This window comes from Alexandromys fortis, unplaced genomic scaffold, assembly GCF_014885135.2.
Source record: "Alexandromys fortis isolate MF-2015 unplaced genomic scaffold, M_Fortis_MF-2015_v1.1 scaffold_193, whole genome shotgun sequence".
In the NCBI taxonomy this organism is placed as follows: Eukaryota; Metazoa; Chordata; class Mammalia; order Rodentia; family Cricetidae; genus Alexandromys; species Alexandromys fortis.
The window spans coordinates 123,372-139,297 of NW_026068083.1; the positions used below are offsets into that span (position 1 = coordinate 123,372).

At 46.4% G+C, this 15,926-nt stretch overlaps 1 protein-coding gene across 4 annotated transcripts in view; it reads left to right on the top strand.

The window, feature by feature from the left end:
* Nucleotides 1–15,926, top strand: part of Nrp1 (neuropilin 1) — a 138,241-nt gene that overhangs the window by 83,783 nt on the left and 38,532 nt on the right. For all 4 annotated transcript variants that reach the window (XM_050122044.1, XM_050122042.1, XM_050122045.1 and 1 more), the window contains 2 exons: nt 9,259–9,414; nt 10,859–11,003. In XM_050122044.1, coding sequence (XP_049978001.1) covers nt 9,259–9,414; nt 10,859–11,003 — 301 coding nt within the window. The remainder of the gene's footprint in view (nt 1–9,258; nt 9,415–10,858; nt 11,004–15,926) is intronic.

Here is a 15,926-nt window from a genome sequence, read left to right on the forward strand (position 1 = left end):
GGAGAGGGGAAGAGGGGGAGAGAGAGAGAGAGAGAGAGAGAGAGAGAGAGAGAGAGAGAGAGGCTAAAGCTTGAATGGAATCGGCAAACTAACTTGCTTAGCCAGGTTGTTCTTCTGTGTCAAAGCTACACAGATGCTTCCTGGATCTCTGCTTCAGCCACCACATGCCAGCCAGAACCCCTTAGTTTTCCTAAGCCCACAATCTGCTGAGCAGCTCAGAGCAGCCTATACACTTTGTATGGAGATTTATTGTTTACTTGGTGTTTTCCCTTCTTACTGCAGAACAAAATCTTGTAACCTTCCTTTCCTTTTAACCCACACACCAAACACTTAAACATAGCAAACACTTACTTGCATTGTTAATGAATAATCGCCAGCCCCTGTCTTCCCTGCAAAACAGAATGCCTAGTACAGGTTCAAGCTGCTGTTGACACTCAGAGAACTGCCCTTGGTGTTTGAGGAGTCAGTGTGGGATCTGGACAGCAGAGGGAACCCTGGGAAAGCTGCCACACCAGTGTGCTGTGGACTCACCAGTGTTTTGTTTCTAGAGCAGGTATAGACTTTCATGCAGGATGAAGGAGAGTCTTGCTGGCCCAAGAGCAGACAGAGACTCACACAGGGAGTACTTCTCTCCCTCCTGGGAATGCTGGTGTCCCAGAGGTGGGGAAAGGGACTCAGCAGTACAGTGTATGGTGCTCAACTTGGAGTTAAGTCATAATGAGGTTGCCCCTGCCTCTGTTACTACCAAATGCTTCATGACCTGGATTCTTGCATTGCGCAAAGACCCACAAAGGAGGATGTGTGTATATGTAGTATTTGTGTGTCTCTGTGGTCTGTGTATGCATATATATATATATATATATATATATATATAGTGTTTCTCTCTTTCTCTCTGTGTGTGTATGTGTGTGTGTGTAGCATGTGCATGGTATGTAGTATGATGTGGTGTGATGTGGTTATGTCCGGTGTGTATCTTGGTGTATAGTGTAGTAAGTAGTGTATGATGCACGTGTGTACGTGTGTGTGTGGTATATGTCTGGTGTGTCTCTCTGGGTGTGATGGTGAATGTGGTGTGTGATGGGTATGTTATGAGATATGTCTTTGTTGCTGGCAGAGTGCATTGACGTGCGTGTGTCTGTGTTTATGCCATGTGTGTTATCAAGATGCATATATGTGGTGTGTATGCATGTGTGTGTGGTATCTTTGTGCGGTGTGTGTGTATAGTGGGGGGGGTCAATAGAGAAAAGTCACTCTTGTTCTCTGAGTAAATTCTGCCAAGAGATATAAAATAGAAGAGCAATATTAATCACGCGCGTAGGCCACTGGATGAGACTTTGCCGTTCCTTTTGTCTGTTTCCTCAGCCCTGGCCACTTCCTCAGCCAGAGTCTCTCCCATCCTGAAAGGCCCAGTTAAATGCATTGCTTGACCTTTCCAATAAAGCCCTTTCTATTCCGTCCACAGTGCTGTCCCCTTCTCTGAACTCTGTGACGCCCCAGTGCTCTCAGTGTCCGCTTTGACTTCACTCTGCCCCCGTCCTGTGTGACATGCCACACTTCTGTATATGCCTCTGCGCTTCTAAGAGTCATACAAGTGTTTGAAAGGGCCTTATCTGCACACGAGGCGTCCTTTGGTCTTGTGATTCGTTGTCACCTCGGCGTCTGAGCATCTCTGTGGAGCCCGTGGCTCAGCTTCTACAGCTTAGCTCTGGCTCCCTCAGCAAGGCTCACAGAGCGTCTCCTTGTTTCTAGGCAGTTTTAAGGATGACCGGAGATGTCATTGTCCTCACCGAACCCAGTGGAGCCGCTATTCAAAGACTACCCCAGAATTTAAAATATCTTTTTAAATTAGTTGCTTCTGGTTTGCACAAAAAGAGCTTAACCTGAAAGTGGAGAACTTTCCGGGAATCAGGTGCAGCTGAAACCAGAGGTTGGTTTTCTCTTAATGTAACTATGGTCAGAAGACCCAGCAACTAGACGACCAGGGAGCCTGGGTTCTTCCTGTCTTGAGCTTGAAAAAAAAATAATTCATCACCATCAACTTATTTTTCCACCATATAATAATATTCAAAGTAAACTCTTCCAGTAGCCCTGGAGGACAGTATAAAATAACCAGCAAGCTGGCCACAGATGGTCTCATATTTCCTCTAACTGCGCAGAATGATTAATTTCAAAGAAGAGCTGTTGGATCATTTTTTGCTGCCTCAGAACTTGGGGAGCAGCATGGGGTGCCACGAGCCACACAGAGTGACTCTGGACAAGGGGCCATGTCACTTCGCTTCCCATGTTGTTTGGACATAAAACTTTTCTGGTTTGACAGGAGTTTCGAAGGAGGTAATGCGTTTAAATTTAGCCCTTAAATGAAATACCCTATAAATACAAAGGCTGCCATGCAGATTTTCTATTAAAAAGAACAATTTTACTTCCCAGTGTTTCTTTCTATGTAGCACAATAATCATGACAAAATAATATAGGTAGAGAATTATGTTATTAACCATTAGAGGATTATGTTATTAACCTTGGGTGGTTCTGTTCTGATTAACATCTCTAAGAAGTCAGAGACCCTGAGTTTCAGGCAGACAATGGTCAGATGCTGTGAATTAGCCCCACTCAGCCTAGAATAGCTGAGGTCTACATGCCTGGCTAGGTCAGAAAACATGTGTTTTATCTAAGGAAATGAGACAATTACTTTAAAATATTTTCTTTAGCTCTAGTATCAACTGATGAATTAAACAGCCCTGAGTCATCAGAGATGTTCTGAAGGAAAGCCGCCATGGTCTTCCCCTTGCAAGCAGACTTTCCGGTTTTTAATCAGACCCCAGCTCTTTGTCCGCTATTTTCTCAGGCTGTTGTGCGCCCCTGCCAGGGGAGCACTAAAAGCTGATAAATGCTCCCTTGCCAATGCTCACTCACGGGGCAGTATTTTATTGAGCAAGGCAGATTTTCATTTTGGAAACGAGGCTTTCCACATTCCATTACCGATGGCCGGTCGTGCACAATCATGGCAAGCAGGGGCCTGCATTTCACGGCTCGGAGGCTGCGAGCTGTGTGATTTACTATACAATGCTGAGACTCGCTGCTTCGTCCTCTGGTGATTCTCAGTCAAATGTGGGCTTTTCCTTGCTTCTCTTTATCTGAGGAATGTGTTTCCTGTTATTGCCAAGACAATGCCTTTGGCCTTAAAGGGTTTATTCTGGAGTAGGACCCACCATGCTCCCTACCCATGCCTAAAATGATAAGCTAGAAGTTTTCTTTTCTGTGTGTGAAAATAAGACACGGATAGACAATCTAATGCCTTATACCAATGCTGGAAACAGGGTGCCTTGTGGAGTCACTGATGTTCACCGAGCTGTGCAAACCTAGAAAGAACTCCAAAGGAGTCCCAGGGACTTCTGAAGAGAGCATACATACCACGGATGCTTTCCAGATGTTGATGTGTGTCACACCCCCAGTGGGACTCACTCAATGAGCTGAGAGAATGCATTTGATGTGAGCTTGCACACATGTGCCAACCCCCACTCTGCATCCCTCCCCACCACCCACCCTTCATCCCAGAAGTCCCCAAACTCAGAAGTGAAAACTCATCCCTCCTCCAATCAAAACTCAGACCGCTGGGAAGTAAGGACAGTCATCTAAAACTCAGAAGACAGTGCGTGAGGCAAAGCTGCTTGGATGCAGGGAGCCTGGATCTTTATGGGGAAAGAGAATAATGCTCAGGAAAGGAGTCCTCCAAAGCACAGAGTGCTCCCTGTGGAGCGCTGCCCTGATCAGTCCTGGCTTCCCTACCCTTCCTGCCATTTATTTGTCTTAAGGGCACCATTCCTGTGCCTGGGTCTCAAGGTTGGCGAAAGCACAGCATAGACCTGTGAAGGTTCTAGGTTGTCTCCATGGCTGCTGACCACTGCCTTCCGGTTGGGAAAACAGTGTTCCGCAGAGTCCATGCATCTCAGGTCCACGTGTCTGCCGTAGTGGAAGAAGCATAGCTGGCTGCTTGGTGCCTGCTATTTTACCCTTTCTGTTCTTCATGGTCAATTCTGCTCTTTCTGCCCCCACTCTCCCCAAAAAACACCATTCTTTCTCCTCCTATGTAACTGCACATTCCTACTGCGAGTCTTCGCTACACATCACAAGCTGTGAAATGTCTCCCCTCCCCCTCCCCTTCCAGTTCTCTGATAACATTGTTGCATCTTCCCTTGCCTGCTTCTTACTCTGTTTGCCAGCTTGCTCTTCCTGAGGTCATATTCGAAGTTGCCACACAGTTGCTATTCATTCTAGTTCACTACAAAGTGAGTTCCAGCAAAGACTGTTAAACAGAGAAACCCTATCTCTAATATATACATGCATGCATGCATACATACATACATATATACATATATAAGGGTATTTTGGCTTCTAGGGCCGATAGCCTGTGGCTAGTCACTAGCAACCAGAGCACCCATGCAGAGCAATCGGTGGAAAATCAGGTTTTTCTGGGCAGGTGTGCGCAAGCGCTCACCCCAGTATCCATTACTGGTGGCACAGAGCAAGGAAGACTTTCACACCCTCACCACACCAGACAGATACATGACCTACTCGACCTACTCTTAGGCGAGAGAGGTCCCATAGAGACTTTTTCTTGATTCTGTTGCTGTTTCTCAATTGCCTTCATCTCAAAATGACATTTATGCTAAGTGGCCCATTCTGGGGCGGCCTACGCTGAACTGATAAGTCCCCAGGGCGTTAAGCCTGACACAGATGCCCGTGGTCCGAACAAGGTGTTGATGAGGCCATCTGTCCCTCTCCTCCCAGACTTTCCATGGCACTTTCCAGTTACACAGAAAAGCTCTAAGCTCTTGGAGAGAATGAGTTAGTAGACAGAGACACCCCCTGCCCCCGTTGCTAACCCTGAGTCCACAGCTCAAGGGAAGGAGGCAGAGCTCATCAGGGATCTAGGTAGCATCTGCTTTAGGACCCAGTCTAGAGTCCATCCATTTTTAGTCAGCCCAGCGGCCATCATGTTAGGAAGAAAAATGACACAGAATTTCAAATATCCCAGTGTGGCCCATAAGAGGAGCCGCAGAATTTAAACCCAGCGGGCAACTTAATGCAGTTAACCGGGCAGTTGCTGCTGCGTTTCCTTGCTATTGAGGAAGAGAATGCCATTTCCTTTACGGGGTGATTTACACTTGTGTTCTAGGGGCCCCTGGCTTATGTCTTGGGTATTTTCCTTACAGAGGAATTGCTTGTCTTTGCCCCAGGCTCCTTCCTGAAAGCCACTGATCCACTGCACATGGGAAGGTGCTAGGTGACCACGGCTTCCCTGCCTAGTAACTGGCCCTTCCTCAATGCTTTATAAACCTGTTGCTGTGGACGTGTCTGAACAGGTAGAGAGGTGGCCTAGTATCACAAAGCCCTGGGTACCACCCCCAGCGTCCCTTAACCCAGGTATGGCGGCATGCTTATGATCCCAGCACTGGGGAGATGGAGGCAGGGGAATCAAAAGTTCCAGATTAGTCTTGGCTTCACAGTGAGTTCGAAGGAAACCAGGCTGCATCTGTCTGTCTGTCTGAAAGTACATCCAGGGCATAGAGTTCTAAAATGATGTCAAATCAACTCAAGCCACAGTTGGACCCTTGAGAGTTTAATCATTCCCAGACTGAAGAGCCTTTTGTCCCTGTGACAGGAAGAGTTTGTTTCAACAGTGCTGTGCTGTGCTCGCTTGGACGTCCAGGTTTTAAGGATCTTTCTGCTTGCAAGTGGACGTGCGTGATTCTCGCATAGCTCAGTGGATGGCCAGTAAAGCCTTTAGTGTTCTGAGAGCCTTTGAAACCCTTGAAGCCTTTCTCCGGCGTCTAGAGCCCATTAGCTTGCAGGTGTGCATTTTCTGAAAGCCCAGATTTTGCAGGAAATTGTTTTTCTTCTTTTTAAGTTTTTGAATTAGTGTAGTGGTTTTTTTCTTTTCATCTGAAATTCAGTTTAATTTGCCATTTTTTATTTTACTTGCCAAATATTAGAAGCATGAGCAGTCTCTGCTTTTGGAGACATGTGCTCACAGGGGACAAGAAAAGCAGAGTTTTTTACTAGATGCTCCCTGCTTTCCTTCTAAGAAGGATTCCTGATGCCAGCCATCAAGATAGGTACTATTGAGTGAAAAACTGAAGTGGTCGCCATTGTTAATCTACAGTATTAATTTCTATTGAAATTTTGCTCTGTGGTTGGAACACAGCTCTGCTGGTAGGATGTGTGCCTAGCGTACACCAAGGCCTGGATTCCATCCAATAACAAAGAGTCGGGTGTGGTACCGCGTGCCTGTAAGCCCAGCACTAGGGAGGTGGAAGCAGATTGGGGGGGTGGGATCAGAAGTTCAAGGTCATAGTCGACTTAATAGCAAGTTCCACTCAAGCTGGGCTTTATGAGACCCTGTATCAAAAAAAAAAATGCCTTTAATCTCAGTACCCAGGAAGCAGAAGCAAGCAGATCTCTGTGAGTTCAAATTCTAGACATCCTGGTCTACATAGCAAGCTCCAGGCTTATAACCGTCTTATAATCACCACCCCACAAAAAGAAAAAGAAAAAGAAAAAAAGATTATGTTTTTGATTCTTTTTTTTTTTTTTTTCCCTCTCTTTCTCTCAAATTTGGTGACAACGTCAATACGGAGCATCAAGGTTACACCAGGGAAATGCGGTCATCTTGCTGGGCCCTTGCAAGGAAAGCTGCTGGGCTATGGAACTTCAGTGTCCTCCCAGCCTGCTCCTTCTCCTATACCTCCACATTTTAACTCCTCCCAGGGCATCAGGGGAAAGCTTTTTCTGACAGGGAGGAGGCAGCCTTCCGAGGAATGCCCTCCCAACCACGTGCCACAGGAGCCCTGGGCTCACAGGCACTGCAGGGTTAATTGAAATGGTGTTTTCTGGAAATTGGGCTGTCAAGTCGCTGCATTCAGAAGCTGAGGGAGGGGTGGGGTTTTGCTCTGCTTTGTTGTTTTTCTCTGTTTTGAGGAAAATGGTGTTCCATTAGCTCCTCGTGTACTGTTGAAATACCTGGTCAATGCAAACCAGGTGTACTAGGTAATTCCTCTCTGAGTCCTGTTTAAAAAAAAAATGCTTTGTCTGTGTATCCTTTCTTTATGGATATTTCTTTCTGTAAAAATGTTCTTCTGTAACATCCAGGCCACACAACAAAGAGAATCAGCTTTCCAGGGAAAGTCAAACACATTAACGAAAGGGCGCTGAACATCCTCAACGTGTACAGACTAATCCTGAGCTTTATTTTTAAATTATATGTAATTATTAATGATGACAATGAAAAGAGTTCAAGGAAAGCGGACTTGATTATACTGAAAATATCTGTGGGGAATATGAAAAGGCAGGAAGTCAGAAGCAAGAAAGGTCTTCCTGAGCGGGGAGTGTGACTCAGTCGAGAAAGGGCTTCTCATGCAAACTGGAGGACCTGGACTCAACCCCCAGATTCCGTGTGAAAAAGCTGTGTGTGCTAGCACTGACTTACGATTCCAGCGTTGCGGAGGCAGACACGGGAGGATGTTCCGGAGCTCACTAACTGGCCATCCTGCCCGAATCAGTGAGTCTCGCTCCCAGGAAGAGACCCCATCTCCAAAACAGCCCCTAAGGCTCAACTTCTGACCTCCACGTGCGTGCACATACACGTGTACCTGAATTTACATGAACACACACGGGTGCGCGCGCACACACACCCACACCAGGCAGAGGCGTTTAGGGATTCCAGTTCATGACCAAATGTCCTATTGCTTTGGGGACTATTCACAGCTAACCAATCAAGGTGGGAACACATGACAAAGCAAAATTTGTCACTACCCAGAAGTCCCCCACCACCCTCTAGGGCATGGGATCAGCAAGCAAGACACAAAGTGAGACTCTCTTGTTGGGACGCTGGAGATTGACAAAGAAGAGCCTGCAAGCCCTGCTTTGTGTCTTTCCTTCCCATGATGCCCTGAGACTCATCCCCCCTCAACCTAGCTACTTATATCAAGGCCATCCATGAGCGAGCTACAGGAAGAGAGCTTCGTGTGAAGCCAAGCCCTCCCTGCTCTTCTCCTCGCTCGAGCATTTCAGACTCTCTCTGCATCCATTCCTAGAACCACAGCACCACTAGGGCACACACTTCAGTGCCCATCCTGGCTGCATCTCAATGGCAGGGCATGGGATGCTGCAGAGTTGGGACAAGGGATCAGCTGGGTCAGATGAAAGCCCTAGTTCAGGACTCTCCAGTAGCCAGTGTGCACATCTGTCTTGTCTGTCTTGAATCTCTGTAAAGCATCATATATGATATACTTTGGGAAGTGTGTTAAATGTCTTGAAAGATATATTGACATGAACCCAGGTTCCTTCTTTGCACCAGAAATCAGGTGATCTTGGCTGCAACAGTGAGAATTCTCCTTTCTCATATTCTAGTCCCCTTACTTCCTTTGCCTCCCCACCCCACGTGTGTGTGTGTGTGTGTGTGTGTGTGTGTGTGTGTGTGTGTGTACCAATGGATTTTATTGAAGGAAGGTTGCTTACAGGAGCGTGGGCAGTTTGCCAATAGTTACATCACCTCACTCACTGATAGATTCTCCAGCCGGGGGTGGGGAATATGGACAGGCCCAATCCTATGCATGTCTTATGCAGATAAACCCAGTTTCTATACGTTTGTGAGCACAACAGGCTTGTCACACGTGGAAGAAAGCATTGGGCAACGCTCCACCCCTTCCTTCGGCTCTCACAGTCTTTCCACACCCCCTTCTGTGACGTCACTGCAGATACCCTTTTCAGAGCTGAGCGCTACCATTCTGTGTGCCTTAGGAACCTACTGCAGGAGGACATTTCTCCGACGCAAGCTGACAGCCACGCTAGCCTATGCGACAGGCAAAAGTCTCTAAATGGCAGTCTGATATCCTTCACCTTCCTTTAGGGCAGTGTTTCTCAACCTGTGGGTTGCGACCCCTTTGGCAAACCTTTATCTCCAAAAGCATTTATGTGAATTACGATTCATGTCAGCCGCAAAAGCACGGTTGTGAAGTATCAATGAAAATAATTTTATGATTGGGGGTCACCACAGTGTGAGGACCTGTATTTAAGGGTTGCAGCGTCAGGAGAATCACTGCTCTACGGAGTGGGTGGGAATATAAGGGCTGTTGACATCATATCAGACCCTGCTGATTCCGATGGATGAAAACCCCGTGCAGAGTTTGCACAATAAGCTGCTTAGGTCACCGCCATGCTTGTTGGGGCAGCTGACTGACCCCATGTGTCATTTTCTTGCAGGTGGACCTGGGCTTCCTGCGATTCGTCACAGCTGTGGGCACACAGGGTGCCATCTCCAAGGAAACCAAGAAGAAATATTACGTCAAGACTTACAGAGTAGACATCAGCTCCAACGGGGAGGACTGGATCACCCTGAAAGAGGGAAATAAGGCCATTGTGAGTTTGGCTCCTGCCCCTCCCTCCCTCCTCCCCCACCGAAGCCTTTCCCATGCCTGATCAATTTTTATTTGTTTGTGCAGGGATTTTTCTGTCAGGCCTGGTTTATTTTTTGAATTGATTTAAAATGAAAAGCGCAATTAGAGGTTTAAATCTGACCAAAGGGTCTCGTGTTCCCAGATCCAAAGGCCAAGAGGAAATCACACAGATGTTACTTAAAAAGACAGCACCAGCCAAATTAAAGGACAGACTTGAGAATCACCTTCGGCCCCCTGGGGACAGACAACACACAGCCAACACCGCCCACCTTAGGAGTTCCTGGTGGTTGGCTGGCTTCGTTTATTTGAGTTTTCCCTTCGCCCCGTGGGCTAGCCGAGTCCAGCATCAGAGCATCAGCCCTGCGCTCTGTCATTTAGGGGCTGAGAGATCTTTTCCTCGGTCAGCCTGCTTCTTTGAAGTCGTACTTGCTCTGATTTATTAATCAAATGGTTTTTAGGAATTTATATTTGATGTTACGCAAAATCAAAAGCCTGAGGGGCTGGGGAGATGGTCTGCAAATGCTTACCACACAAGCATGAGAGCCTGAGTTCCATTCCCAGAACCCAGGTTTTAACTGTATAAGCATGCGTGCATACACATGCCAGAGAGAGGCTCAGAGGGTGAATAAATGTGCTCACAGTAAGCCTGACAACCCAAACTCCATTCCTACAATGTACACAGTAGAAGTAGAAAACCAGCTTTTACAAGTTCCACACATGTGCCATGGCATGTACCTACACATAATATATAAATAATTGTGTGTTTTTTTTTTTTTTAAGGCAGGGAGTGGTGTGGGATGTGCTTGGTACCCCAGCCCTGGGCAGTGGAAACAGGAGGATGGATTCCTAAGACTCATTGATAGGCTAGTGAGAGAGCCTTCCTCATAAAAACAAACAAAAACAACAACAACAAAAAAAAACAAAACAGATGTGTTAGCACTTTCTAAGAAACGACGTCTGAGATTGTTCCCTGTTCTACACACACACGCACACACACATACCTCAAAAAAAACAGAGATGTGTTATCAACAAAAAAGAAAAAATGAATGTGCTAGCACTTTCTGAGAAATGTCATCTGAGGTTGCTCCCTGTTCTACGCGTGCACGCACACACACACACACACACACACACAATATGCAAGGAGGCTAGTTTGGTTCACATGTTCTCAGCTCACCTCTGGTGATGCTAACCTCTTCTCACCTTTAAAGATGACTGCCATCCTTGTGATGGGGGCAGCTTTCTACATTGGGCAGGGTTCTCTTCGATTACAGTCATTTGGGAAAACAACATGTCAGGTCGCTCAGGGCACACCAACCTCGAACAGGGCCCCCAGGCATTTGCGGAAAGTTTCTGGGATTTGCCTCCATCACAGTTCGTTTCTCAACACCCTCTCTCCCCCCATCTAGATCTTTCAAGGAAACACCAACCCCACAGACGTCGTCTTAGGAGTTTTCCCCAAACCACTGATAACTCGATTTGTCCGGATCAAACCTGTGACCTGGGAAACTGGTATATCGATGAGATTTGAAGTCTATGGCTGCAAGCTAACCGGTGAGTGCCTGCGTGGAAGTTGTCCCTCTGAATGAAGGCAAAGTGTTCCATTCAAGGAGAATGTGTTCATATGTGCACCTATGAAGGAGATCTGTCTGTATTTATTTTGTAGGTAGGGTCTGTAATAGTTACTCTTCTCGTTAGCATGACAAAATACCCAACAAGGAGAAGCTTAAGGAAAGAAGGGGTTGTTGGCTTGCAGTTCAAGTGGACACAGTCCATGGCAGGCAAGTGTGGTGGCTGGGGTGGGAGGCAGCTGATTATGTTACAACCCAGTTAGGAAGCAGAGAAGAAACAAGAAATGGGATGAGAGATAAAGCCTCAAGGTCAGCCAGGTGGTGGTGTCAATCCCAGCACTCAGGAGGCCGAGGCAGGCAGATCTCTGTGAGTTCAAAGCCAGCCTGTTCTACAGAGTGAGTTCCAGGACATCCAGGGCTATTGCACAAAGCCTCAGGAAAGAAAAAAAAAAAACCCACACCTCAAGGTCTGCCCCCAGTCGCTCACTTCATCCTGTGAGGTGCTACCTCCTAAAAATATCACAACTTTCCCCAAAAGTTCCAAAACTATAGATGAGTGTTCAAAGACATGAGCCTGTAGGGGATATTTCACCTTCAAACCACAAGGGCCTGGACATTGGATGTGCTCGTGTCTGAATTCGGGTTACACCCTAACACATTTGTCATCTGGGGGTGATTTACTTGGAGTTTCCAGGCCTGGTTTTTTTCTCCGTAGGGAGCAGCCACAGTTCTGAGTGCACATGGGCTACTCCTCACGGCAGGTCGGGAGATGGACGTGAGCATGTAGCCAAGTGTGCCAAGTGACCCTGCTTTCCCCCAAGTGCACGCTCTCAGAAGGCAGCTCTTGCGCCTTGCCCTTGGCTTGTTGGGTGGGCAGCTGGACTGTTACTACTGGGTCCTAGTAAGTAGCTGTGCCCTGGAAGGTTCCAGACGGGCTTGCTCTCTGAGACGCGGAGATGGCTTCCCCAGCTGTGCTGAAGGAGTCTGACTTCTGACAAGGGCGGCTTTCGCTCTCTAAACACCCAGGCAGCTCCTCCATGGATGCTACTTCTGTTCATCGCCTGCGTGTGTGCTCTCCCCTGGTGGTATGGGAGATCAGATCTGTCCTCACACCAGGTAGGCAAGCACTCTACCCCAGTAGGAGTTGCATCACCGATTCCTAACTGGGTATTTGAAAAGTAGCCGTCAAGCTGTGAACGTCTCTGGGTGTTCAGTTTGTTCTTCAAACAGGACTTGAGAAGTCTGTTCAATTGAAACAGGAAGGATGAAAACGATGAGATATACTTGCTCTTGCTAAATGTCTGGGAGAGGGTCAGGCCAGGTGACTGGAAATCAAGGTGTGCCTGGCCGTGAGTCGCTGGGCCCAAGGCTTCTGTAATGGTTTGTCGTATTGGGTGATCCTGTGTTCTCACATAACAGCAGCCATGTTCCAACTCTTTCCCGTGTAAATAGATACGTTAAAGAGCTTTCATTTAAAAGCAATATCAGCACACATGTACTCTTCATATCTTAAAAAGTGAAAAACATGGGAGCTGGAGAAATGGCCCAGTAGATTAATAGCACCTACTGCTCTTCCAGAGAACCCAGGTTCAGTTCCCAACACTCACATGACAGCTCACAACTGTCTGTAACCCCAGTTCCAGGGGATCCCATGTCTTCTTCTGGCCTCTGTGGACACCAGGCATTCATATGGTGTGATACATACATGAGGACAAGCACTCATAAAATAAAAGTAAGCCTTTCTTCAAAGATTGAAACACAGAGTCGGTGACTGAATCACTAAGGAAAAAACTTCCAGTCTCTGATGAACCACTCTGTTTTGTCGGTGTTCGCAGTTAGAACATCTCATTTCTCGATTCTTTTTATGCTTTGTCTGCTGAGTTTGACTGTTTCTAAAGAAGGAAGGAAAACTGACTTTTGAAGGAGAGTCCTCCCCTAGGACTTTCCCATCAGTGCAGGGGCTGTGTCGAGAAGCTAGCTCATGAGAAGATCCATGGAAAAGTCCATTAGGAAATGTAAAACCGAGGCAGGCCTGACGTCAGACCCAGATTTATTTGTTTCCACGGTGAACACAGGCTTGTTTTCCAAGTGAAGATTCAAGACTTAGAAAGTTCAAGGCCGTGGAGGCGGGAATTGGGTGGAGGGCATAGAGGGACGGACGCTGGACACTCAGAGTAACCTTGCTTTTATTTTTGGTTCTAGTTAAAGAACAGAAAGTTCTAGGGGACTTTAGAGCATTATCAATTTAGGAGTCTACCCATAAATTCAGAGGAACAAGGCCACATGAGGTCTGGGTGGGAATTTCTGCTCCATTTCTGCAGCCTTATTTCATGTCACTGCACCAGAATTTTATATAGAAGCAAGCTTCGTAAAGACTCCAAATTAGTCTGAACTCTGAACTCTGACTGTCCAGTCTCTTAAGATTTATGTTATATCCTTTTGGTTAAATAAAATATTTATTTGAACTCAAATTATCCTTTTTATTTTCATAAGGACATCCCAAGAGGTAGTTCCAGGAATGTGAACAAAACAGAAAATAATTTATTGGTTTTAAAAAAAATAGTTCAACGACCTGTTTATTTAAACAATATAGAGTAGCTTTTCTAATATTTTTAAACGCAGTCTATTTTGCTATTTTAAAAATACAGTTGGGTTTTGTTTTTTGTTTTTTCTCTGGTGAAATGACTGTCATTTCCCAGAAACTGATCTTGGCTGGTTTGTGGAGAAGGTAGCATGTGACCATGATGGTCACACAGCCAGAAAGGCCATGCCTGGCTCAGGACTGTCCACTCAGTGAATGCCTGACTGCAGACAGGACTTTTTGCATCTCAGATGTACACGTCCTGGTCTGTAAGATACTTTAATGATCTGTGATGAGGATTAAATGAAAGAATAATTATAATGTTTTTGGCTTAAAGTGCCCCCAGTCAATAAGGCAAGCGCGATACCCACTAAACTGAATGCAGGATAAGCCCCGGGTGATGCCTGCAATGAGCCGATCACTCACGTGCACTTCCTTCTTTTCAAGCCTGGTCCTCTGAAGATGAAAGAGTAGGTCAGCCGTGTCCTGTTGGACTAGACGATGCAGAAGAACAGAGCCTGCTCACTCTAATTTCCTCCACCCTGTAGGCCTGGAGCACCACGAGTGTTCCGCAGTAGTTTTTGGATGAAGGTGTTCCACTTCCCATGCCATCTGACAAACAAGCAATCTCGAATTTCCATCCCTCTTTATGAGTAGACAACTTTAAACCTAATCTGGTTGTTTAAAGAAACTAGCAAAATTTAAAAATTTAGGACACAGGGAGGGAGGAGGAGAACATGAGGAACAGGATGGTCGAGATGGAGGAAGGACAGAGAGAGAGAGCAAGGGAAGAGATATCTTGACTGAGGGAGCCATTGTAAGGCTAGTGTGAAACCTGGCACCAGGGAAAATCTCAGGAATCCACAAGGATGACCCAAACTAAGACCCTAAGCAATAGTGGAGAGGTTGCCTGGAATGGCCTTGCCCTATAATCAGATTGATGACTACCTTAATTGTCATCATAGAACCTTCATCCAGCAACTAATGAGAGCAGATGCAGAGATTCACAGCTAAGCACTGGGCCAATCTTCTGGAGAGCAGTCCAAGAGTGGGAGGAGCAATAATACCAGCAAAGGGGTCAAGACCATGATGGGGATACCCACAGAAACAGCTGACCTGAGCTATGGAGAGCTCACTGACTCTGAACTGATAGCAGGGGAACCTGCATAGGACCAAGCTAGGCCCTCTGAATGTGGGTGACAGTTGTGTGGCTTGGGCAGTCTGTGGGACCACTAAGACCAAGATTTATCCCTAGTGCTTGAACTGGCTTTTTAGAGCCCATTCTCTTTGGAGGGATACCTTGCTCAGCCTAAATATAGGGAGAGCCTTGGTCCTGCCTCAAAGTGATATGACAGACTTTGTTGACTCCCCATGGGAAGCTTTACCCTCGCTGAAGACTGGATGGGGAGTGGGGAGGAAGGTGGGAGAAGCAAGAGTAAAGCAGGAAGTAGAAACTGGGGTAGGTATGTAAAATGAGAAAAGATCGTTATTAAAAAATAATTTTAAATAATAATAATAAGTTTAGGACGTAAATGCATCACTCCCTTGACTTCCAAAGCCTCCAGAGTCCCAAGTTTGAACCTGGGATTCACATTCAGGAATTCTTTAGAAATACAGCTATCCCAGAGCTCCAGAGAATACGGTGGTGTGTTCCCCAAAAAGAGTCACACTAGGGTGGCATATTCTGTCTTACAGGTGATTGAGGAAGGAGTATTTTCCTTGCTTCTCTAAAGAGGGCTGTATCATTTTGGCAAAGGAAGGGATTGGGCAGATAGCATTGGGAGACTTCGGCAGGGTTGTGAGATGCCAGCCTCAGCTCTGCTCAGTGGTGTTCTGTTCCCCGCAATCATATGCTCCTGTCAATCACGGATGAAGGTGACCTTTCCAAACACCACAAGCCCGTTAGAAAACCTCGCAGGCCGTGAGGGGAAGCCTGGATGGTGCCCACGGAGAGCTACTGTCACACCTAACTGTTGCTCTCTTGTTCTTTGAAAGCTTATTTATTGCCTGGATGCGCTCTGTTTCTCTTTTAAGGTCAAGCACAGCGATCTTACAGCAAATTAATATCGCTAATGGTTGCCACATCAAACCGCTCCCCATAACATCATCCGCTTGTCTCTTTCATCCAAGATTGATTTTAAGGTTTTCAGAAAACTGCGGCCAAGCAAAATACCAAATCCCCAGTTAAGCTTGATGTGGCTGAAAACTGATAATTGTCAGTGTCCATCTTTTCCAGTGCATTTTGGATACACTAAGAATTAGTCATTGTTGTCTGAAATGCCAGTCCAGTTGGGTGTCCTAGTTCCTGTTCTGTTATTTGCTTCT